The following is a 26,751-nucleotide window of genomic DNA, read 5'->3' on the forward strand; positions in this document are numbered from 1 at the left end:
CCAATATAGCGCCACTGGGATGTGCTTTAACAGATGATGCACATGCAGATCTGCAGCAGTTGCATGACGCTGTCATGTCAATACAGAACAAACCCTTTTGGCAAATATTTCCAGGACCTTTATCAGTCTCTGCCATTAAGAATTAAGGCAGCTCTGAAGACAAAAGGTAGTCCAACGCAATATTAGCACAATGTAAGAAATAAACTGCTGAGTGTAACTTATTGTTGCTTTGTGTATCAGTAGTGATGCTCAATGTGCTACATTTGCTTTTGTTTTGTGATGTTTCCTCTTTTACCTAACATTATCACAGCATACGTGAACACCCAAAAGAGTGTTGCAATTCTGAAACATTTATCAGCTTCCCCTTTCCTATCAACAACCCAGCAATTTCTAAAAACATTAATTAGAGTAAAATTTTATCTACAAGTTACCAAAAATAAACAATGGTTAAAAAAAAAGACACACACACACATATATAATACTATATATATTTATAGTCCCTATCCCTAATCCATTTCATCCACTTGTGTGTGACTTCTTCAGTTTCCAACACCAGAGGTTTCCCCAACTGGGGAATGATGGGCCATGAGGTCATTTTCAATATCCAAATTGTCATGGTGCGTACAATTTACAGAGAGTTGGGGAATGGCTCCAATCACAGCTTTGTAAGATGGTGAAAGATGTATCCTTAGCTGAAAAGATGCTCTTTCCCTTCAAAGGATTTCGTTATACCTGGATGACTGAGCATGTATCAAAACATTCTAAGTACTCTTTCATATTTTCACAATGGCAACACTTACTTTACCTGACTTTACAACCTTGTTCAAATAAATAAAATAAATGGAATCCAAAAATAACAATCCCAATTAAAACTGAAAACAAGGTTAACAAAAGTTAACCTATGATAAAAAGATGGCTTTAAGCTGTTTATATGTAATATTTCATTATATATCTCATTGAGACGACAGTTCAGATGATTTTTTTTAATGTACAGTGTGCCTGCCAGGACGTTCAGCCGACATACAACATATTTACTTCCACCCGCAAATGTTGCATCACTCCCTTGCTGGCACATTAGAGAATAACGACATGAAAAGGAAGGTTGTGTCTTGCTACTTGCAGCTTATTGGGGCTGCAAACGTGCAGCTGATTTCCTGTGCGTGAAGATAAGGATGCGGTTTAAAGACCAGCGATGAAACCACGGTGGTCATTGATGGTATCTTAGACGTGTTTTTTTTTTATTGTATCTTAGTTATATAAGACATACATACACTGTTGATTAAAGAGATAGAGGTAGCTGAAAAATTCAAATGACTGCATGACTCTTAAGTTTCATTTCGAGTTTGCTTTTTAAGCTTGTAGTTCACGGAATATGTCGGACGATGTCGCTGCTCCATCTCCGACGTCGAGACATTAAAAAAAACCAAAAGAAAAAAAAAAGAAAAAAAAAAAAAAAGAAGCTCCGTCTCCTGACTGAATGAGCGGAGCCCCCTTTTTTCTATTATAACAGAGAGGGAATGGGACAGAAGGAGATAGAGGTGGGCAGAGGTGTGACTGAGTGGACAGGCAGAGGCAGAAGGAGGGTCAGAGCCAGCTGGGCATTTGCCATATCTTGGTTTTATTCTGGGGTTTTTAAAGAGGGGGGGAAGTATAACTATAGCAGTAGTTTCGGATTAAATCGGATAGGCTGTTTCTCCAAATTCTTTGGAGTTCTCTTGCACTTTCAGGCTGAGCTGTATATTTGGAGGTAGTGGTCTAGGTGGAGTTTTCTTGGCCCTGTAAGAATATTTTATACACATTTATTTCTTTTCATGCATTTGTTTGCGTCCTAACCCACTCTCTAATTTCCTCGTGAGCGTTATTTATTGTTTAATAGCTGTCTTGTTTTCTTCTTAATACCTGACTGCAGCGCTGCTAACTGATTATCTTGTCCTCGTCGCATTTCAGCGCAAACCCACCCCCTACGACTCACGGATTACAATGCAAAGGATTTTGGAGGTTTGGGTCACCTTGGTGACAGTTTCTGCGCTTACCAAATGTGTCTTTGGGGGATACGGGTTCAGCATGTTTGCTGCACAGTCTTCCCCTCCGGACCCGTGCTATGACGAGAACGGGAATCCTCGGAGATGCATTCCCGACTTCGTCAACTCTGCTTTTGGGAAGGACGTGCGCGTATCCAGCACCTGCGGCACTCCGGCCGCCCGCTACTGTGTGGTGACCGAGAAAGGAGAGGAGAGGAGTAGGGACTGTCACACGTGCGACTCCGGAGATCCCAAAAAGTCCCATCCACCTGCCTATCTGACAGACCTCAACAACCCTCACAACCTCACCTGCTGGCAGTCTGAAAACTACGTGCAGTATCCGCAGAACGTCACTCTCACCTTGTCCTTGGGTAAAAAGTTTGAGGTCACCTATGTGAGCCTGCAGTTCTGCTCGCCCAGACCCGAGTCCATGGCGATCTACAAATCCATGGACTATGGCAAATCGTGGGTACCTTTTCAGTTTTATTCCACTCAGTGCAAGAAGATGTACAACCGGCAGAACAGGGCAACAATTACGAAGCAGAACGAGCAAGAGGCGATCTGCACGGACTCCCACACAGACATGCACCCGCTGACAGGTGGGCTCATAGCCTTCAGCACGCTGGACGGCAGACCGTCGGCACACGACTTCGACAACTCCCCGGTGCTTCAGGACTGGGTGACGGCCACGGACATCAAGGTGATCTTCAGCCGGCTTCACACGTTCGGAGACGAGAACGAGGACGACTCCGAGCTGGCCCGCGATTCCTACTTTTACGCAGTGTCGGACCTGCAGGTCGGAGGACGGTGCAAGTGCAACGGGCACGCTTCAAAGTGCGTCAAGGACAGAGAGGGGAATCTGGTTTGCGAGTGCAAACACAACACGGCGGGACCGGAGTGCGACAGGTGCAAACCTTTCCACTACGACCGACCCTGGCAGCGCGCCACGGTTAGAGAAGCCAACGAATGTGTCGGTAAGGGATCCCCTGTTTTCCCCTTCACGCTGGAAATATTTAAGCATTTATCAGTGCCAAAATAATCGTAATGAGTGTTGTTATCAGTGTTTTCTGCTGTAACACACACACACACACACACACACACACACACACACACACACACACAATTAATTCTAGCCAGGTGATTATTCGTTTGCCTTTACTTTTGTTCTTCTCACTTAGCGTAAAACACTCCTCTGATAACTAGTCTCTCCAATTTAAAATATCATTTTGCGCCTAAGTCTTAAATGCGTACTTTACGCACAGGGTCAGATGGTAAAGGGTGCTCCTTAAATTAGAAATAATTAATTTCTTTTTGGCTAAATATATTTTTTTGGAGGAAAAGAGGAGGAAAAGGCCTTTATGTCAAAAACAAGCTGAAATCTCAGCACCTGCGCAGTGAAAAACCCTTAAACTAAAGCGCCTATATCTTCAAAATACTTTCTTGAAAATTAACCAAATTATTGGTGAATTATTATCATTTATATAGGTATTTATTATACTTTTTATATCTCCCAAACCAAATAAACTGTTGTTGAAACGACCACAGGAAAAAAAAAAAAGCAAGATCTATTTTCAGTAGAAATTAGGACTAATTGTTGTTTCAGCAAATTAAAGATTTCGACAATTTAGTTAAAAAAATTAGAAATTACAGTAAAAGAAACATCAATGATTTCTAGGAGGCAGGTGCGCCACCGTGAAATAAAGAAAAAAAAACTTTTTCTGTTGTTTCCCAACTTTCAAATCCTCCATATCAGTTCTGTAAAAACGCACTTTGTCAACCTTTGATCTTTATCAACATCCACAATAAATCCTTGAATAGGAAAGAAAAGGCAGGAAGTCGTTTCAGTAAACAAATTGCGCCTGCCCAAATGCGTGACTGCGTTTTGCCCCGCGTGTTTCCGACTGTAGTAGCAGCTCTAATAGGAAAGGAAACATTGCAGCTGCACAGATACACTGCAGGGGCGTGTTGTGTTTCCATAAGCAGGTGCTATTACAGATTGGACGGGCGATTAGGGCGGTTTTATTGACATTTTTGGCACGTAGAGTATAAACTGCCACTTTAGAGGCAGTAAACTATTCAGAGAGGAGGACAAAGCGCTGGGTAATCTGAAGCCAGATCTCCCCTCTTTTTTTTTGAAATTGTAGGGAGAGTGTATTTGCTGCGATGCTGATTATTTCTGAACAGAGAGCAGGAAAGTTTATATCAACAGCTTAAAGCGAAGCAAACCTGGAAATGTAACAAAGTCTCCGACACTGCCATGGTTTGCTCAACAAACGGAACAAGTGAACAAGTTGTTCCCCTTGGCCTCCGCCTTTCGCCCTTGCAAAAGCCAGCATGTGAGTGTATTTTACTAAAACAAAGGCTTGTCACTTGTGGCATCCATCTCGCTGTCAAGGGGAGGGAGGGAGGGCCCCCTTTACACCACCAACTCACTTTTTTTGTGCGAGTGGTGTCATCAGATAAAAAAAAAAAAAGCCAGACTGAGCATGTCTCCCTAAGAGAAAATAATAAGGGTGTCCTGACACCTTTTGCATGAAAGAAGAGGAGCCAGGGGGAGGGGTTGTTTCCACTGAGCGCTCGGGTCCATATGGTCTGGCGGTGGGGATGCAGAGTTGTGGCGCTAATGATGTGTCTGGATTTCTCCTCCCCGCTGGAGGACATCGCGGTGCTGAGGGAAGAGAGAGAGAGCGGTTATGGGAGAGTTGGTTTCACTTATTGTTCAGGACAAAGTCAACTTCCCATGACTTTGCATGCAGGGTCGTCATCAAAAAAAAAAAGAAGAAAAAAAAGAAAAGAACAGAAAGAAAGAAACGCATTTATGTTGGCAGCAGCATTTCTATCAGCTGGAGGTGAAAGACTGACAAATTTGACCATAAAACAAGAGGGGCACGGGTCCCCCCTCCTGCTCTTTCCCCCTCTCACTCTCACCCCGTGGAATGCGTTTGGCCACCCAGCGTTTCTTCATAACTTCCATATGAAGGGAACGTCAACATTTACAAGGAGACATCGAACGGCTGCAAGAAAAAACCCCAGGACATTCAAAATTACAGTAAAGAGACTGAAAAAAGATTACAGCGAGACTCAAACTGTCTCTCTAGTCACGAGGTTTTTTGGGGTTTTTTTTGCACATATTTTATATTAGAAATAAAAAATGCATCATTTATTTTGGTATTGCATTTCTCGCGTAGTTGTTTTTAATCATCTTATTATAAATGGGAATATTTTGCATGTTGAAGTATCCACTTCTTTTAAATCTCCGTGCGGCCCGCAGCTATCCGGAGTCATTTAGGTGCCTTTACTATGCGCGACCTTTCAAAACTCTTTGAAACTTTCACCCAATCAAACAGAAAAGGTAAGCAAGTAAAAGAGACGGCCGTGAAAACAAAACCACGCAGGCGCTGCTCTCAAAACCGTGCCCTGGAAAGTAAAATAAACGTGATTTCCAGTCTGACAAAAGCTCTGCAAATCATTTCAATCCGCAATTCATTTTTTAAAAGTGTGTTACACGTTAAAAACTGCAGCATCTATAGTTTTTCTCCAAAACATATTTTTTATTGCAAGCTCTCTGTTTTTTAATTACATAACAGACACTACAGGACACACACACACACACACACACACACACACACACACACACACACACACACACACACACACACACACACACACACACAGCTCGGTGCTTGTTTAATTACTCAGTGCGTGATGATATTTGACCGTGAGCCATGAAGGAATGCATAATGTTGGGAAACGCGCACATATGGTGACACATCAGGCTCTCATGTCCCAGGCAGCTGCTTCATATTCTCTCCGTGTTCCGCGTATATGGCGCCCTGACCCCTGACAGTCAGGCCCCTGCTCCTCTCCGGCCTGAGTGACTGATGGGCTGTGAAGGTGGGGGTGGGGGGAGTGTACTGTGGGAAACTTTGGCTTGCCAAGTGGGTTTCGAGACGAGATGAAGATGGTCTCCTCACTCATACGTGTAATTTTGCACTTGTTCGATTTATGCTTTTGCTTTTGCTGTCACCCTGCCGTGTGATGCTCTGTTTTTCTTTCTTTTATTTCTTCTTCGTATTCTTTTTTTTTTCTTTAGAACCTCCGGACAACTGGAGGTGCAGTCAGTCTCATACAATTTTGAGGTGCATTTTCCTGTAGCTGCTTTTATGTGTCTCTAAGTGTAAGAAAAAAAAGTGTTTGTAGGAGAGATTCCATCGAGCAACCCTGTAGTGTAGAAAACAGCGTTAGGCATTCATTAAACCAACACAGATATCTTTGTGAGGAAGAGCCAACCTATTTGCCACCCACAAGGCAGCTGAATTAGGATGTGATTGTATCAGTTGGCTGCTGGCTGACTCTGCCAGTACACTCTGTAATAAAGAATCTAAATGCACGTTCACGTATCTTTAAAGAGCCGCCGGGTTTGACGGTAAATATGACAGAAGAATTCAAATCAATTCTACAGCTGCCTTTGAAGTGGCTTCTTCTGGTCACATGTATCCCAACAGTCCTCTTAAAGACACTCGAGTACTGCCAACAGCAGCACTCGTTTTTAAAATGTCTTCATCTGAATTTTAAAATCCGTTAAAAATGGATGTTAATGTGCACTTACTGCCAGCGGAAAAGTGGATATTGTCGCACAATATTTTCATCTGGAAGAAGTGTCCGTGTTTAAGGCCATTTGCATTTGTGCAGCTGGGCAGTGTACTTGGATTCAATCGAATCAGACTTTCAAATCAGTCGGGTTATGAGTACCTTGCATGGCAGCAGTTCAGAGAGAAAGAGAGAGAGAGGGGGAGAGGAGACACTGCTGGAGACAGGAGGGAACCAGAGCCTGGCGATACAAGGACACCGCATTTACCATGTGAGCCACTCCACATCTAAAGCCCTGCTTTCATGTTCAGTTTACCGTTGAGCCATGATGATTTCAAGTATGTCTCTGTGGCACCACTGACACCGTTTCTGCTGACGGTGTCTGTGCCACCCGCCCCCCGCCCCTGGGATGCCAGGTTAGGCCGGGCCAGGCCTGCTCACCATCTGGGTCTCATTTCAGCTCCATAGCAGCAGCCCATGTGACGGGAGAGAAGAATTTCTGCAAAGCAATGATGTCATAGGTTTCCTTGTAATAGAAGCTGCATTCGGGTCCCTTCGCTCTCCCTCTCGTCCCCCCCATTATTCTCTGGCCTGTCGCTGTGTGGCAATGCCAGGGGGCACAGAGTCAGCCCTTTCTGTTGAATTTGGAAGCTGAGACATATTTGTGTGAGTGTGCATGTGTGTGTGTTGCGGGGTAGAGTGATTTTTCTTTATTTTTTTAAGGCAACAATAGCCAGAGGTGACCGCTATTTTTGGGCTTGTTGTTGTTTTGATGGGTTTCATATTTAAATATGAATATAATATTTAACAAGCAGGCACAATGCACACTGTGTTTGCAGATGATCAGACAGTAAGGTTTTTAGTCCCTCTGATAACAAGTGAAGCGTTCATAAACAACACTGACGAGGAATCGGGGTAGCTTTAATAGGGATAATGATAATAATAGAAAACAAAGTAAATGTTTGAGTGAGCGACATGCTCCTGTTGTGGGCTGTAAATGATCGCAGGAGGAACAGTCTTTCCCCCCTGGGTTTGAAACAACCTTCACTGCGCCGTGCAAACAGTCTAAAGCAGACTCAACAACAGCAAAGCAAAGTGTCTTTAATAAAGCTGGAATAATGAGAAGAAAATAGAAAGAGATGTTCAATAAAAAGCAGTTAATAGGAAACAGGTGTGCTGCAGGTGAGGAAACACTCGGGAACATTTCTGGCACTGCAGCAGCGTGGAAAGTCAGACACCCTTGACAGAGTCCAACCGGGACCGGACCGCCAGGCCGCCGGACTGACGAGTCTCAGTCATGTAGAACTTGTCAGCGCTGCACGGCTGCAGCTCGGAGGCGCACAGGGAGGAAATCTCAAACGGGGAGAGAAAATTGCAGGCAGTAATAAAGCAATTTATTTCAATCAGTAAAATCAAATGTGAAGCAGACCCGCCTGTGCTTTCCTTATGAATATGAAAAAAAAAAAAAAACTTTATCGGCACAGCTCAAATGACGGACTCCTCTGGGGTCGACCCTAGCAGGAAAACTGGAGACACTCGCTGTGGAAACTGTGACAAGAACCATTATCCATCATTTTCTTTTGTTTTTGGATCCATTTTTTAAAGGCCACTTAACTGCGAGGTTATCTCGAATGATATTTGAACAATTCCAGATTCTTTTGGCATTTGTTGAAGGAAACCCCAAGAACTGAGATGTGACTGCGAAGAGTTAACGCTTATCAGGGCTTTGTTTGCCATATCTCATCATATATGATGTACTTTTTTAAAATTAGTAATTTAACTTGACAATAAAATACCTTAGAAGCGGTATAAAAATTAATCTTCAGTAAAGAGACTTAGTTTTTCTGTTTTTGAGTCTTGGTCTGCTTTAGACTGTTTGCACAGCACTCGTGAAGGTTGGTTCAAACCCAAAGGAAAAGGAGGTTATCCCTGGGATCATTAACAACCCACAACAGGAGCATGCTGCTCACTCCAACATTTACTTTGTTTTCTATTATTATCATAACCATATCATTATGGGTATTCCGCACCAATGCCTTGTTTATGGGCACTTCACTTACTATCAGAGGGGGTTGAACACCTTGTTAAAGAAAGTCTGTCCTATCATCTACTTGAGCTAGAACCTTCCCACACTTGTCAACATTTAAGTAAAAAAAAAAAGAAAGAAAAAAATACTTTAATGATCTCAAAATGACAATAAAAAAATAAAACTGCACTCAATTAGTTGGATAAATATAACTGTTAATAACAAAAAGAAAAGTAAACAGTCATTTTAAGTAATTTCATAAATAAAAAGAAAATGTTACATTTTCCAACATACTATAATTAACACTCTAAATTTTATTGTAATTTACCCCCAGGTATATAAACATAATGGACAGTGTATGAAAGGTGGTTGCACCTCTTGGGTTTGACAAATGAAGCCAGTGCAGGAATACCTTAAATCTTCATGTATTCTCACGGCCACTAGGGGGCGACTCCTCTGGTTGCCAAAAGCAGTCCAGCTCTATAGAGGTTTATGGGAAAACAACCCTCATTTTCTTTATCGTATGAGCTCAGCAAACACTTTCTTGATGAGTTTACTTTTAAAATCTCTAGTTTAAAGTGTTTTTTAATATGGTGTGGTGTTCATTTTGTAATTCATGGCCCCTTTAGAGTCATAAGGGAAGATAAAGCATCTTCTGTATGAGAAGCTTTTAATGAGAGGGCAGTGTCCTTTGGTTTCTCAGTAAAATCCACCCGTTGCTTGTAATGACTGGTTTCCAAAACCAGCATGTTGAATGCTTCAATGCTCAGCTTGAAGATTCACTATGCAGTGAGTGATGTCACAGTACTTCCATCCATCTCTTCTATACAGTCTATGATAAAAGCAAAACATATTCCCTCCAAATATTTTGTATACAGTCCTTAGTCCATATTGCACATGCTCTTTGCTAAAGCTATTTGTCCATGACCATAAACTTAAAAGCATGTTGTGTGGCTGATTAAAGGGAAATCAGTGTTTAGTGTATTGCACTTCATAGACCCTTCATAGACCTTTCTGCTCAGTAGGACTACAACCTACATTTTTTTGTAATTAAGCCTCCATGTTAGGTGATCCTTCATGCTGGAGCTGGATACGTAGCTGTTCCAGAAATACATCATTTAGCTCTGTCACGATTACAAGTGGAGAACAATGCTTCTGAAATTGGCCTTCGCTCTGTCGCCTCCAGTCTGTCTTGCAACATAAGCCTATGTGACTTTGGTAAGAGGTTTCTCTGTATACAACCAAACCATAAAACAAAGAGATGTATTTGGGGGATCTCAAAAAAATCCACGCTCTGCTACAACCCAGTGTCCTCTGGGTAAAGCCTGCATGTTTTGAGGATTTTGTTTTGTTGAGCTCATAATTCAACACAGACACGGCTGTTAGGAGCCAGAAAGGTTTCACTCGGGCTTTTAAGAACATACTGAAAAATCTTGTTCTGCGAAGTTGTGGATGGTGGTTTGGAGAGGTGACTCAGTGTTTTGAGAGGAGTGTGTTCATGCTCGCTTAACGCTCGTATTCTTCACTCAGGAGCTGCTGGACGCCATAACAGCAGTGTCGACTAGCACAGAACACAGAACATGCTGACACCTAGCATACAGATTGCTTTATTATACATTTTAATCCAAAAGTTTTAGCCTCTGTCAGATGACAAGAACCACACGTAGATTTGGACACATGATGGGCTGTGAAAATGGCCCAAAATATACAGTTTCAGACAACAAGTGCAGTTCATCCAGCTGTTCTTTTCCTTTAATGGAATTTATTGCACAGTAGAGAACAAAGTTTGACTCGTGTTGCACAGGTGTCACCTTCAGCTTGTGTCTCATTGCATGACTGAACTTACAGCCAAGAGTAACCCTGGCTGAATGATTGTCTCTTAAGCTGATGCTTCACAGAAAGTATTTGACCGTTCAGTCACATGAAACAGTGCAGTGACCACAGCATAAGAGCTACCGTACTTACTGCATTTGAACAAAAACATGTTTAGATAAAGTCCACTTGGTCGGGGATGCACAAAACCCACAATTTACACCAAATAAAATACGGAAACCAGACTTGATTCATGCAGTTTGAAATATGATTTCTCATATATAGGTCTCAGTTACCACACAATTCATCCAAAGCATCAAATTGGCAGTGGCTTGAAGTCCTGTAAATCAAAGACACACAAACCTCTATTAAAAGGTACATAACAACAACATAATTTTAAATACAAATGAACCATGTGTCACTGTCAGGCAGGTGCCTGTTAACAAAAAACTTAAATATTTTCTCTTAACTGGAGAGAATTTTGTGTTTTTGTTCTCTCATTTTTCAAAATAAAAGCACCCACTTCAAAATAAAACAAACAAGATGGGTTAAAATCAAACTTCAGAAAGTTCACAGCAAAATGGACAAACATGAAAAACAAGACAAGACATCAAATATGTTAAAACAATAGACATATGTCAAACTAACTTTAATTTTATTATCCTCCCAGGTTGTCAGCTATGACCCTTTAATGGCTTCCTATTTATGATCAGACATATATAAATTTCAGACCTGATCGGTAGGTCACTGCATGACATACTCCTACTTAGACTCACTTTCAGATCCTAAATAATATTATGATTATTATTATTTTAATTCTTCTGTTTATTTGACAACAGACCACAGTGTCCGTGACACAAGGTGAATGGGGAAGACAGCTCTGAGTGTTTATTTGTCTTCATTCTTGCTCACGTAGCCGAGATGAAATGGACGCACATGTTTGTGCGAATGTGCGGATGCTCGACTCTTTGTGTCCATCGTCTGTCTACACGGAGCTGACTGGGGCTTCCAGGGTGGCATCGAGACCACCTAGTGCGTGCACATCGAGCCCCTTTGAGGCGCTGAAGCAGTGCAGCCTGGGAATGATTAATGGGCCAGCGGAGTGACACGCTCCGCAGCTCAGCTTCAGACCCCCAGCCAGCTCCCCTGCTGTGCCGCCACCCGACACAGCCAGCTCAGTGACAACGCCGCTTGTACGACCACACACAACACGCTTCCTCGGTGTCACTTACCCAACTTTCCCCCGGTGCCACCTCCCCCCAACCTCTCCACTAAAAAAAGCATTAAGCAGCTCCACTGTGGAGGAAACGCTAAGCTCCTTTAGCTGGTACCATCCTTCCTGCTGCGCTGTCAACACAGGCGTCTTTTTACTGGAAGACAAAGACAACAAGTGACAACCGGCTCAGTTATAGATGCCTAACACGTATGGTCATCTGCAAAATGTCTTGAACCCTACTAGAATAGCATTTATAGTAAGTCTTTACTACAGTTTAATGGGAAACCGTCATTAGTTTAGGCCTCACAGTGTGTGTGCCTGATCTCAATAACATCATGTAAATTAAACGTGACTGCTGTTTAAACCTTCACCACGCATTAGGAATTCCAGCTGCTAACCGCCTCACACCTCTTTTCACTAACAGCAACTTCACTTTTAAACAAAGGATAGACATAATATGCCGGCCTCAAAGAGGAAATAGAGCTCCTGGTCCCGCTTACATATTTATTTTTCCATATAACCTCTGCGGAGGCGTCTCCGAGTGGCCCTGTTGCTCCATAATGGATTTCTACATCCTCCTGTGCTCTGGCCTCATCTCTACCCCAGTGACCAATTCTTCTCTGAAAGAAAATGAGGAACCACTTATTGGATTTGAGGGGATATCCAGCAGGATAGATAGAGAACAGGAAAATTCTCTGGCTACCAGACATCGTTCCCTAAATGACTATAAATATCCTAGGGTTCCACATCTGCTCAAAGGCGGGAAAACCTGGGGATTCATCAGCAGGAACTCTCCCTCTGCTCACTGTGTGTGTGTGTGTATGTGTGTGTGTGTGTGTGTGTGTGTGTGTATGTGTGTGTGTGTGTGTGTGTGTGTGTGTGTGACTGACGCAGACTGCTTTAGCAGCCTGGGAGCAAGGAATCATCCACAGGCAGAGGATTAAGCCGCCTTCCAGTCTCCTGTAACTCTTCCAGTCTGAGTGGGCATGTAGACTGTTCCCATCCTCCTCTTATCTCTTGTTCAGGTCGTCACAGCTACCGTGGGGCAGATGGCTCACGATGCCTTAACAGGCTCAAGCCAAACAGTAGAAAGTGATTTCCTTCCTCTCCTGATTTGTCTGAGACGTATAACAGGCGGTTTCCTTCCATCTCTGCTCACAGGAAAACCTCAGGCACTGACTGTGCGATCTAAACTCAGGCAATGCCGAACAGCCTATAGCCTGCAAAGACCTACGTGTGTTTATTTACACGGATAGCGAGGCAGTTTCTCATGATAGGGAGTCAGAGATAACGCCTTGTATCTGGTTCCCACTTATACAGGCATTTGGGGAAAATGACCTCAGAACAGAGAAACCAAACACCATGTTAGATTTGACCGTGACATACAACTGGTGCAGTACCTGGGCTCTGTTACGGCACCATTTTTGTCTTGTGGCACTAAACATAAGACTTTAAATAAGTCACAGAAGTGACTGCAAGGTTTCTATTTATTTATTTAAAAATGCATAAAAAAGCATAAAAAAGACTTAATGTAGACACTGATGCAACAGTGCTTGCTGAGAAGTTACAGTCTGTTTGATCTCACAGCTCATTGTGCTTGCTCTGATTTTGATCTGAACATTACAGATTTCAAAATTAAAAATGAAACTAAATAAAAAAAACCACAAACTGAGTAGATTCTTAGACTGACCTGAGGTTACCAGACCTCTGTGCTCGCTCATTATCTCTACTAGCAGATTGTGCATTAGCCACAAAAAAAACCCCAACAGAAAAAAATGTTAGCATTCCTATTGCATTGTGGGTAATGTGCATATACAGTGAGGCTGAGATCAGAGAGTAAAATCATAAACATTTAACCCTGTTTTATATACAGGCATTAGCCTCTGGAGCTAGAAATGAAGCCAGAGCCAAAAACTGTAGTTCCTAGAATGACCACTTGAGGCTGGCTTCTGAAGTGAGTCAATCTTCATAGACTCCAGTATTAAAATGCTCAACTTCTGAGCTGAAATGAAAATGAACATGTTTAAATTCTTCTAGAAAAAATGGTCTTGGTCTTGGTAGCTAATTTTTAAGTTAATGGTAGAGGATAGAGGGAGTAAATTTTTATATAACCTTTAAATGGTACCGGTCCGTGAGTCGTTTGGTATCGGGTCGCGAGAGTTGATGCTCGGGTGTGAAATTTTTGGTTTTCAGGGTTTTTATTGGTTTTTAGTGCTATTTTTTTTTAAATCATTAACTTGGTTTCCCTGGGTCTTTTCCCGTGCGTTATGAATAAATCTTCTTTTTTTGGGTACCCGTACTGTTTTATTATGTTGTATTTATCCGCGACACCTTAAAGGCTGGTCCGTGAAAATATTCTCGGACATAAACCGGTCCGTGGCGCAAAAAATGTTTGGGGACCGCTGGCTTAAAGGTTGGATTATTTGGACCATAGCTGATTTGAATGACAGGTGGGTACCAAATCAGCACCTGTAGTCACTTACCATCACCTAGGCCACATGTATTTAAGGTACAGAACTGGACCTATTAACCAATGATGTTATCTTTTAATGCAGTTATTTGAAAAAAAAATCAGATGTAATTGTAGTAATTGCACTAACAACTAACAAAAAAACATGTGCATTGCATTGTGTTACTAATTAGCATGTCGGCATAATGTAACTAGAACAACTACACTGTTAGAAAAAGCATCCTGAAAAAACGGTGATATTCCGGCAGCTGGGGCGCCAAAATACGACCGTATAATTACAGAAAAGAACTCCCGCATAAAAATACGGTTATTTCCAGTAATGAAAATACAATTAGTTGCGCTAATTTGACATGGGATCTCGCCTTTTTCAAGTGCCGCTAAACATTAAATTAGGAACATGTTAATGTCATTAAACAATGAAATCATCTATAAATAGGAAAAAAAACATCTTAAAAAAACGGTAATATTCCGGCAGCTGGGGCGCCAAAATACGACCGTAAAATAACAGAAAATAACTGTCCCATAAAAATACGCTCATTTTCAGTAATGAAAACAGAGTTTGTTGCGCTAATTTTACATGGGATTTTGCCTCCTTCAAGTGCTTATAGACATTAAATTAGGAACATTTTAACGTGATCAAACAATGAAATTACCTATAAACAAGGTCAATGAATGTGGCAATATGAATCATAATACGTAAATGTACAGGAATATACAGTTAACAGTTGGTTTAAATAATAATGGATTGTATGCCCTGGGACAGACTGACAGAGGCGAGGCTGCCATATCGCACCATCGGCCCCTCTGGCCATTGCCAGTAGGTGAAGAGTCTTGACCAAGGACACAACGACGGAGAGTGTCCGAGCCGGGGCTTGAACCGGCAACCTTCTGATCACAAGGCGAACTGCTAACTCTTGAACCACGATCGCCCTAACTAGCAGTGATAATAATACGTATGTGATGTAACACAAGCTCATAGGGATCATGTTATATGCTTTACCATAGCATTACATTTGAATTCAACAGTTCAATCTTTCAAGTAACGGACAGATATTTGCGAAATCATGATACATTTGTGAATGTATTTTAACAATCTAAATATGCATATGTACAGACAGATACATTTAATAATCATGAAAATTATGTTTTATTACATTACAGTGATTTAACGTTAATTTACATTTGAAATGTGAAGTCACAGTCTATTTACGTAACTTTAATGATATTCTAGAAGAACAGAACAAAACTGTAAAATGCAAAGTAAAATACTTTTATATTAGGATTTTTTCCTACAGTGCAGCCATACCCGCGACCTTGTTGTTGTTAGTTCACATTCATTGGCCGATGCTTAGTGTCATGTTATTTATATTACCTGCAATTCCTACCTCTACATTTCTTTTTCAAAACATGTAATATTAGCACAGCGTGGCCGTGTAACGTTTTAAATTGTGGCATGCAGAGGAATCTAAACAAAGACGCTCACAGAGAGAGATTGAGCTTGTTATTCAACCCCAAGCTGGTAGGGGGAGCTCTTTATTTAAACACTTTCTGGTGCTACAATATGCCTCAAGGTTCAACAACAGCACAACAGCAGTTACTCATGGTACAGCACTCTCTCTACAAAACAACAACTGTCAGTGACTCTGCACCACGGCGTAAACACAACATTCAAGATAACAGTTAAAAGTAACGTAACCATAAACAATAAAACAAGAACATCTAAACAGCAGCACATGTCCCAAGGCATGATGAGAGAACTAGCTGTTCCCATTTCTGGATGTATTTTTACGATCTAAATATGCTTATGTACAGAAACATATGTTTAACAAACAAGTACATTGTGTTTTAGTATATTTACAGTGATGTTATGTTGTTTTACTTTTGACATGTAAGATTACGGTCTACTCATGTAAATTTAATGATATCCTAGAAAGACAGTACAAAACTGTAAAATATACAGTAAGATACTTTGACATTACTATTTTTTGGAACAGTGTATGCAATCTGTGCGTGCACCTTGACGACCCCACTTGCTAGCTTTAGCTGATTATTTAGCACTTCACGCTCTTTTTCAAGTCTCGTTAGTTCTTGTTCAAAACAAAACAACTACAAAAAAGGAATAAACAAACAACAAAAGATGCTATAATCAAGGATTCAAAAAGAGCCATTTTAAACTAGCAGTTGACGTTACTGTGGCCATCTTTCACATACAGTCTTTGGCCTCTCTGTTGTTATGGCAGGTAACTGATAATGATTTGCATAAATAAGGGGCACGTCGCTTTAAACAGTAAAATGATATATTAGTAATAAACCAGGCAGGTCTGACTGACAGCTGAGGCCTTTGTACTGCATTTGTTTTACTCATTACTACTTTGGGACGAAATGTACACAGCAGTAACAAAATCCCTGTGACTTCTCAGTGTTTCCATAAAAGCAACCATTAACCATTATTTTCCTAATTCCCCCCCCCCCCCCCCCCCTCCTATCTGAAGAAAATTTGATGCTGTTCAAGCTCTAAGATTTTTCCTAAGTTGGTGTACAGCTTGCCTTCACACCTTCTTTGACTTGTAAAGAGTTTACACACCACTGTGTGCAAAAACTCCACAAATGTCTCAGTGAATTGAATGAAACTGAAAAACAATTGCACTTAAGCTTTATCTTTGATAGCTAGGACAGGGGGTTAAATGTGCAATCTAAAATACACAGGAGAGACATTTTTGAGATGGGAATGTGGCCAGTTATAAATAGGCCTTTGGAGAAAAGTGGAGAAAAGCACAATAAACATGCCACAAGAACGATGGATTGTCACCTCAGCATTATGATTTACAGCCTAGTGGCTTCCTGCCTCTTCCTCCCTTATTCCCTCTGCACGGGTGAACACTGTGGAGCTGCCGTGTGCCAGAGTGTTAAAATAACCTCCTTGCTCTGTGGGGGAGATTTGGACCTCAGCCTAACACTGGAGTCCTGCAGCAGCCTTGCCCTGTTTAAATGTTTAGGACGGGTTTAGTCTGGAGAATACCTCTTATGACCACAAGCTCAATTAGGCTCCATTCATGTAATGTCAGGTTTACTGTAAATACAAGCCGTGAGCTGGAGGAAACTATTCAGGCCGGCCTCAGTTCGGTGATTACAGTTAGGATAAGTGGGTGATTTTCAAATGTCTCCCTATTGTATCAACACTCAAACCACAATTCCCATAATCCAAAATTACTCACAAGACACAATGAATAAGAACTATAGGCTGCAGTAATCTAGACAAAGGACAAAATAAGTACAAAGCTTGTGGTGCCACAAAGGCCACACTGCTCCAAAGTCTTATCCTACGTCATGCCCTGTTCCAACCAGCTAGCTTTGTGACTCAACTTCAGTGACAGAGAACTTTTAAGATCTCGGTAATGACATGCAGAAGAAAGGTTTGTCAAAGGTATATGGACTTACAGCGATAATGTATGATGTAGGAAATCTGGCAAATGTTAAGAAATTAGTAACAATTTAAAAAAATTACACTGACTCCTGATCAGATCCCACTGCTTACCTATGCAGGTTAAAAATGCAAAAGTAACTTTAACTCCATATACTCTGGCCTACAGTACCGTGCAAAAGTCTTGAACCACCAGTGTGTCCTTAAGAAATTTGAGGAAACTGGGAAACTGGATAAGTGAAGGACAAAAGAAGAAGTGGCAGCTTTAATCTACAGCTGATGAACAGTATCTGAAAATCATGTCATTAAAAAATAGGAAACAAATCCAACAAAGACCAGAAACAGGACCTGAGAGATGCAGATGAACCTTCAATGGAAGGAAGAGGAAGAAACAGCAAAAAAAGTCTGAGGCATGCATACTAGCTCACAAACTAGAATGAAAATGAGTAGCAACAAGTCTTATGGAGTGAATTTGAAATCTTTGGTTCAAATGATCATCAATATGTACGAATGAGAGGGATCAGGCGAGGCGTTACAACAGTGAGTGTCTACAGCCATCTGTGAAACATGGTGGAGGCTCTGTCAAGGTTTAGGCTGCATTTCATTCAGTTGTGTTTGAGATCTTGTTTAAATTGATGGAATTATGAAAACAGGAAAGTAATATCAGATTTTGATCCACTATGCAGTACCATCTGACTGCCAGCAGCTTAATTTTTCATCATTACAATAACACGGTAAAAGCATACCTGGATAGAAAAACACACAGTGGAACACTGTTAGTCATGGATTGGCCTCCCCTGAGCCCAGACCTCAACATTAAATGGTGTAAAGAGCTACTGAAGTAATGGATGAACAGTTAAGAAAGCTGGGCACAGTGTTGTTATAGCATTTAGATGCAATCCACATACAATAACCATAAAAGCTTCCTTTAGAGACAGAACGGAGGGAACAGAATTTGCTTATCAAGCTTAATGACCTTAATGACCGAGGACCTTTTCATCACCTCTCCCATAAACTTGAGGAAGGAAAGGAGCAGCACTCCTGTCAGCCTGTTTCCACACCTACACTTTGGAAGCGCTCCAGTTCATAAATGAAAATATACAAGGCATCAAACAAAAACACACAGCTCTATCAGAAACTAATAAGCTTTTATGAGATTATTACTCAAGAGAATATTTCAGCAACAGTCACAGCGGGCATTTTTAGTCAGTGACGCAGTTGTACACACACACACACACACACACACACACACACACACACACACACACACACACACACACACACACACACATGTCTGGTTTGCTATCCTCGTGGGGACATCCCATTGACATAATGCTTTCCCTAGCCCCTTACCCTAACCCTAACCATTAAAAATGAATGCCTAACCCTAACCCTTACCCTAAACCTAACCATAACCTAATTGTAACCCTGACAGTAAAACCGCATTTTGAGTGTGAAAATTGCTTTCAACCCCGAGGGGACCTGGATTTTGGTCCCCACGGTGCAGAAAGTCCCCACCAGGATAGTAAAAGTCAGATTTTGGTCCCCACCAGGATAGTACGAACCCGTACACACACACACACACACACACACACACACACACACACACAGCATAAAAAAGGAAGTATTCTCCAGTGAACGCCCCGCAGTCTTGAAAAGCAGTGACAGCAGGATGTTCCGTCACCAATCCATCAGCTTTGTGCTTTAATTGGTCATTTTAAGTGCAGTTTTGTTTCCTCCAGTGGGCTGCCAGGAAGCGAACCTCAAACGCGATCAAGATTTGGCTCTGCGTAAAATTTAAACACATGACCTCTGATGGTGGGAGGATCAGGTGAAAGAGAGGCCTCGACAACAGGTCTGGACATTTGAAGAAAAACTAAGAAGAAGAAAAAAGAGAGAGCTAATAGCCAGCATGTAAACACATCCTTTTACCCCCCCCCATCCCCTCGTGTATCTGTGTCCCATTTCATTCCAAAAGACGAGATGAAAAGCGTGACAGAAAAAGCGAGTGACACGCAACAGAGGTTCCAAGTGAGGCTGTTGCAGTTACATGGCGTATGTTCCAGCAAACTGAACTAGTGCTACGCCCACTCCCGCCTCCTCTGGACCGCTCCCAATCCTACAACAAGAGGATAAATGGGCTGAGATACACTGGCCATTATGCGTTATTATTCATAAGAGAGGGTGTGTTATCGTTGGCACCACCTAGCAGCGGCTGTTTAGAAAGGGGAGTGAATAGCTCTGGTCATTACTGATTGCACAATTACAAAATGTGGCTGCTACAAAATGTCGGGTGGGTTTTGTTCAGCCCCCTTGGAAGTAAAACGGGTCATGGCTCAGATCAGTCAGAGCTCACACACTGCAGAGAAACTGAGAAATGCTTCATTGTGCTGTAGCACATGCAGAACACTGTGAAGGAATGCACTGAATGTTGTTAGAATAAACATTTTTTTGCGTGTGTGTTTTAAGCAAGTAAAGCCAGGATAATGTCTGCAGATCAACCTGGCTGCATTAAAACCTGCAGGCAACTGCTGCTCTTTTTAAATCACCTCCAACAGGTCATTAATTGACCCACACAAATTATTACCAGCTAATCTTAAACTACACTGGCTAATGGTAAATTGCAACGAGCTGATGTCACGCTGCATTACCTAATGACATGCACTACACCGAGGAGGAGAGTGGAGCTCTGCTCTGGCCAGGCTGACTTTGGGTGGCTGTTTATGTTGAGGCAGTGCATTCCCCCGTTCGCCAGGCAACCAAACGGTTTACGAGCAGTTACTCACACAAAAGCAAGGGGCGGGCTGATTGCTCAACTAATTGATCTCCACCAGAGATCACAGAGCCGTGCTCATAAAGAGGGAGGGGGAACGCCTCCCATGACATCAGCGCATGCTGCACGGCGAGACGGGACCTGCAACTCAGGGAAAAGACTTCTTCCCACACTGAGAGATGCAGTCGGCAGAGAGTTTACACACATTTTGCAACCAATAATCAGCAGCGGGGTACTCTGCTATTAGACAAAGTGGTTGGTGGTATAATGACAACCTTATTAGAACTCCGAAATATAAAATAATATACACATAAGCTTCATGGGAAACATTTGCCATGCCACCTTCTCTTTCAGTGTTGTGCAAAAATTTGCTTCCAAAATCTTGATTATGTCTAACACCCACAGGGAAATTCCTGTTAGGTCAGAGGCCAGCTTTAGTTGCTGAAATTCCCTTTTTGTGAGCTGACAGGTGTTTGGTGTCTTTCAGCAAGGCTGATGTGAGCCAAGAGTTTAAGCACAGATTAAAAAATCATTGTTAAATTCCATGTAGTGGGAAAAAAATCCACTTTTCATGTGTTTTATATAAATATAAGTCATTTAATCCATTCTAGATTTTGGATTGGAGCAGCTTTATGTTTTCCTTATTACACAGCTATAAGACGACAACAACTTTCAAGTGTGATAGAACTGCACAAAGACTAAGACCCAGTAGCTGGGATTATTTCACATAATCCCAGTTAAAAACTCGCAATAGGTTTTTTTCTTTCTTTCTTTTCTCTCTCTCTCTGTTAAACACAAACCATCAATTGATATTTGCACCGAGGCCAAAAGCAAACACAGTAATGCTGCATGTTTTCACACAGACGAAGAAACATGCTCGGGCCTGGGCGAAGTGGCAAAGAGGGATGGCTTTAGATAGTCTTTCATTGTGAGGATAATTCAGTTCATTAGCACCACTCATACCTTTCATCTCTTATCTGGTCCCCGGGTACAAAGTGCAACCTTGTGTTGTCTGGCAGCTCATCGGAGGTGAAAGGTGAGCTGAGCGATGGCTCATTGTGTTTCTGTGTCTGCAGTTATGGTAGCGGAGCTGTTGCAACTCCTGCCAGCAAGGAGCAGATGTGTGGCTGCCAAATTAGCCGTGATGGCATCATTAGCCTGATAGCATCTGCCCTCATAAAACCAGGCAGATGCTGCTAAGCTGTTCTGTTAGCCTTTGGCCTTCATATGGAGTGGACAGAGGTAATGGTTCTTGTCAGCTTTGCTTTTGCTGTCACAGACCATAAAATATGTGATGTAATGTTAGCTCTCTATGAAAGTGTAAAAGATGTGGTTACAGTTGTTTTCAGCCAAAAATTCAAATAACCCAAGGCGGATAGCTTTGCATTGCCGTCACGCATGCCTAATAGGTAGCACCAAGCCAAAGTTTGCAATGAGCCATGCTTAGTGTGTGAGGGACCCTGGTCCCTGAACTAGTCTGATAATGCCAACAGATTCCTAGCCCCAAGTCTTGACTCCTGGTCCTTATCCATATCTTGCGTTGATACTTCATGGCTGATACCCAATCACCCTGAGCGGGTAGACCACGTGGGTTGGCAACGCGGTGGAGTCGGGGGGACAAAATGAATGTGAAAACAGTCAAGTCAAGAATCCAGCAGACACTCTGTAGCCTCAGTGTGCATTTTAATGTACATCCTGCCTGGCTAGAAATGAAATGAACCAAAAAGAAGACATTTAACTGTTATTTATGTTTCTGCCACAGCATTGTGCTTTCTCCAGGATCATGAATTTAACCTGATTTGTGGAACATCTCCGTGGGCTGGCACTGAAATGAGCTGTGATCATTCAGCCCCAAAGGCCACACAGGCAGTTTAGTAGCTGGGGACCAAAGAGGACATTGTGGCATATCTGAGTTTTGACCGTGCAGCTATTTTCTGTCGCCACAGCCGAAGACTTGAGAGGGAGAGAACGTTAACACGAGCTTGACCTCCTCCTTTATGTAATGTGGATGAACACAACAGTGAGTGAGAGGTGTGGATTGAACCACACATAGTGGGAATCTGTTTTTTTTTTTAACAATCTTCTCTCAGATGCTTATTTAGTAAAAGATCACGCACTAAATGTAACACTATTGTTTAAAAACTGGTAAAATTATTTCTTGTATTTTAAAAGCTTCACTTTGCTATGATGCACTCATCACAATGTCAAGATAAATACCCAATGAGAGGCTTGTAGCTCTGACAGTTTCCACAAATATGTCAAAGAACTGTTTTGTCCACCTTGAAAATTACGCCCCACGGCTGCAGTTTGGCTGCGCCCCAACTGGTCACAGAAGATCTCATTTTAAAAGGATTTGTTTTTCTTCCAAGTGCTGCAGAGATCTTGCTCATAGGGAATTGTAGGATCATAGTGATTTTATTTACCTCATGATATAAAATGGCTTGAGATAAAATGACTGTGACTTGGGGCTCTATAAATAACACTTATGAATTCCTCTTATCTCATAATTAATGTGCAGCATCATCGCTGCCACAGAGACACGAGACTGAGAAGAAAACTGATTTCACAAAAAAGCTAAGTTGGTGTTTTGTTTTGTTTTTTATTTCTGTTGCTTTCCCCCAAACTACCATCTACTGACTATTAAAGGAAGTGGATTTTTAAGCAATTGCAAACTTGACTTGCCACTTGGTGATTGTATGATAAACAGTGCAGTAAATCCTGTTTCTAAAATCCTGTAGTTAAGTGCATGTTGCTCTGGTTTCTTGTCCCTGGGAAAATATATGGACTGTAATTGTGAGGATAGTTTTGATCTACAGTACTGCACAAAAGTCTCAAGCCATCCCTCATTTCTTTTTAGCATTTGTGTCCAACGAGCCAGACTTGCTTGTAAATTGTCTTGAACAATAGGCTTTCTGAAGGTTTTGCAAAGTTCTTTTTTGGACATTGACTGCTTTTTGACTCATTTTCAGCCCAGTCCTTCTACCGGACCATTTTCAGTGGATTATTTTTATTTTTTTGTTAGAGACATATGAATCATTCAAGCATAAGGGATGAACCAGCGTTGTGTCTACACATAACAAACAACTTAGCAAAGAACCAATTTTGAAGTGTATCTTGTCACAAACACACATTCTTTGTTCCCCTTTTTTTAATATAAAAAATATGCCAAAGACACCACAGTTTGACAGACATGAAATACTTTGGCATAAACAAAGTTATTCCCAAAGAGCTTTTAATCAAAAGCTTTTCTCAGCATGGTGTGCAGTGTGTCATTAGAAAATACATAGAATCAGTTGATCCAGTGAAGCCTCATCAGAGATGGTGTCACTGGAAGAGTGGAAGAAGCCATTATTGAGGAAGGGAAACAGAGAGAAAAGGCTGAGGAGTCCTGAATTACACAAGAACTGGACTGAACATCAGCAGCAAAAGGTCTGACGGAGTGATGAATCCACATTTAAAATGTTTGGTTCAAACTTTAAATAATATGTACAGAGGACAGAGATGTAATAGTGAGTGTCCACAGCCTTCGGTAAAAGACGGTGGAGGCTCTGTTATGTTTTGGCCCTGCATTTCAGCCAGTGGTGTTAGAGATCTTGTCAAAATGTATGGAATCACGAACACAGAAAAGTACCATCAGATTTTTGATCCACCATGCAGTAACATCTAGAAAGCATTTAATTAGGGACAGCTTCATTTTTCACAGTGACAGTGATCTCAAACACACTGCTAGTGCAGAAAAAAAAACTACCTGGATAGAAAAACAGACAATGGAACAATCAGAGATGGATTGGCCTCAACATTACTGAAACAGTGTGGGATCATCTTGACAAAGAACAGCCAACATCCAATGAAGAGCTTTGAATGTCCTTCAATAAGCCTGGAGAACTATTTCTGGAGACTACTTAAGGAAGAAAGCTGCCTAAGAGACATCAGGCTGTGTTGAAGAATAAAGGTGGTCATACCAAATATTGGCCTTCATGCTTTTTAAAACAAAACAAACAGTTTTTGCATTATATATTGTATTTCCATGTGTGTTTTGCACATCTTTCAATAAGTAACTGAACCCTTTTCCAATTTTCCTAGCAAAATATAAAGAAAGCTGCTAGAAGGATGTAGCTTGTCACTAGAAAATACAGCATGTACTCTCTGTAAAGGAATGGCTCTCTCGCTCTCCTGTGATATTGAATATCTGAATATGGAGTCTCTCCTTTTCTGCTTAATATAAATAGTATATGAGTGATAAAATGCAGCAAAATGAAGGCCGCTTTCTCATTTTTCAAACATCCTGCTACCTCCAATATGTGCCTCATTAAAACCACATCTCGAATACCAACTCCTCATGTTCCGATTCAGTTGTTTATCTCATTCATGCCATCTCCTTTTTGGCTTGATCAAAGAAAAACAAAATCTTTAAATAATTTTCTTATTCTGATGCTTTGTTTGTTTACATAACACCAAGGTGACGGGGCAGAGGTCGTTGCGTAAACCCGATCCATATTCTGCGAGAGATTGAAATCTCCCCTTTGCAGATCCATTTGGTTCTCGTTCAGTGTTTACATTTTTTTCTGAAATCATCAAAAGCGCTCCGGAAACTTGTAAAAGGATTCACCATCTGGAGTCCTTGTTGTTGAAGTCCTTTGTTGTTGTCTTTGCCCTCATCAAAATCGCAGCTGCTGCAGCGTCGTGTGATCGAAACGTTCATTGTTTGGTGTCGTGAGTCTGGTGGAAGCGAGCCTGGAGGCAGCTGGGGGTGGGGATGGGGGGTCGTGGATCATTTTTATGCCTTTGCATCACCGAGTCAAACGTGCTTTATTAAAGAAAGTCCACGAGTTCTGTGCGACACAAGCACTGACTTTAATAACGAGTCCATTCTGGGGCCGTGGCAACTGCAACACTGTATTTATGACAAAGATTTAAAGGGCTGTTCATAATCAGTCATCTGCTTTTCTGCCATCCGTTTTATGCAACATGATGTGATCAACGACTCCGTGGCGTCTTTATGAGCCTTAATAGCAACGACTACTGCCAGAGAATTAAGGATAATCTCTTGGTTGCGTTATTAGAAGTGGATTTCTAGTTTTAAGCATCAGATTAGGGAATGACCTTATCTATTAAAACTACACTGCTACAGCTCTCTACAGTATTAAAAAAAAATAAATAAATAAATAAAAAAAAAAAAAAAAAAAAAAAAAAAAAAATATATATATATATATATATATATATATATATATATATATATATATATATATATATATATATATATAGCATTAAATAACAATAAAAGAAAAACTTTATGGTCAAAATATGATTCTACTATGCTGTATGTAAAATGTCATTGGAGGAAAAATCGCTATTGTAAATCCTCCAAAAAGACTACTTTTTATTATAAATATTTTATAATACAGTTTTATAGTTGAGAACAATAAGCTGTAAAGGAGGGTGTAACTGTATAGCTGAAGCCATAAAATAGTTATGCACATGTTTTTGAAATGATAAAATGTTGGGGGAACTGTAAATGTATTCCTGAGCTCCATCTAGGAATCAAAACTGTTGGAGAACCTCCTAAAAAGCTTTCCATATAAGTATCGCTTTTCTGTGTGTTATTACTAAATGATACTACACTACTACAGAAACATAGCTGTAGAAATGAGGGAGAAAACTAACTTATTATAGTGTAAGTCATTTAATACAATCTAAGTATTACTTTTCTTTTTATAATACACATAAAGTACAGAAGCACTTCATGGATATGAATGAACTCTTGCGACTTTTCTGAAATATCACCCACATATGCGCCATAGGTGTTATGCAAGCATTGTATAAGCTCTGTGCACTGGAATCAAGTACACGTGACGCATTCGCAGTAAGTGCGCGTTTGTGTCTCCGTGTGCCCAGATCAATAAACCCACTGTTGTCGTGAAAATATGGCTCTGTAATCTGCAGCCTAAGTGCTGTCTTTCTCTGAGATCACAGACCGCCATGAGACATGAACCCTGTTTGATTTGGCGCACGCCTCCGGCTCATGATACCAGCGACTGTACAGGATTATACACAGTGAGAGAATAATTGCTCCTGGATAAACAACAATTGCGCTGGAATTCGTTCCTTCTCCGCCTCTGAAGAAGCGGCACATTCTTTTCAGCCGACATCACACACACACACACACACACACACACACACACACACACACACACACACACACACACACACACACACACACACACACACACACACAGACAAAATACAACCCTCACACAACCCTCTCATACATGTTGTATGGTTAAACATCTGACACCTGTTGACAGGGTTGGTAAATTCCTGCTGTCGCCATGGCGCATTTTTAAACCATCCGTAACCAAATTTCATTAGAGATCATCGTGCACAGACATTTGATTGTTTCTGAAGTGTAATTTTTTTTCCCC

General features: G+C 41.3%; 1 protein-coding gene across 1 annotated transcript in view; it reads left to right on the plus strand.

The window, feature by feature from the left end:
* Window positions 1–1,668: 1,668 nt before the first annotated feature.
* ntn1b (netrin 1b) overlaps window positions 1,669–26,751 on the plus strand; it is a 49,581-nt gene continuing 24,498 nt past the window's right edge. The window contains exons 1-2 of the mRNA XM_063471338.1: window positions 1,669–1,778; window positions 1,948–2,995. Coding sequence (XP_063327408.1) covers window positions 1,981–2,995 — 1,015 coding nt within the window. The 5' untranslated portion in view covers window positions 1,669–1,778; window positions 1,948–1,980. The remainder of the gene's footprint in view (window positions 1,779–1,947; window positions 2,996–26,751) is intronic.

Source organism: Pelmatolapia mariae, linkage group LG4 (assembly GCF_036321145.2).
Source record: "Pelmatolapia mariae isolate MD_Pm_ZW linkage group LG4, Pm_UMD_F_2, whole genome shotgun sequence".
In the NCBI taxonomy this organism is placed as follows: Eukaryota; Metazoa; Chordata; class Actinopteri; order Cichliformes; family Cichlidae; genus Pelmatolapia; species Pelmatolapia mariae.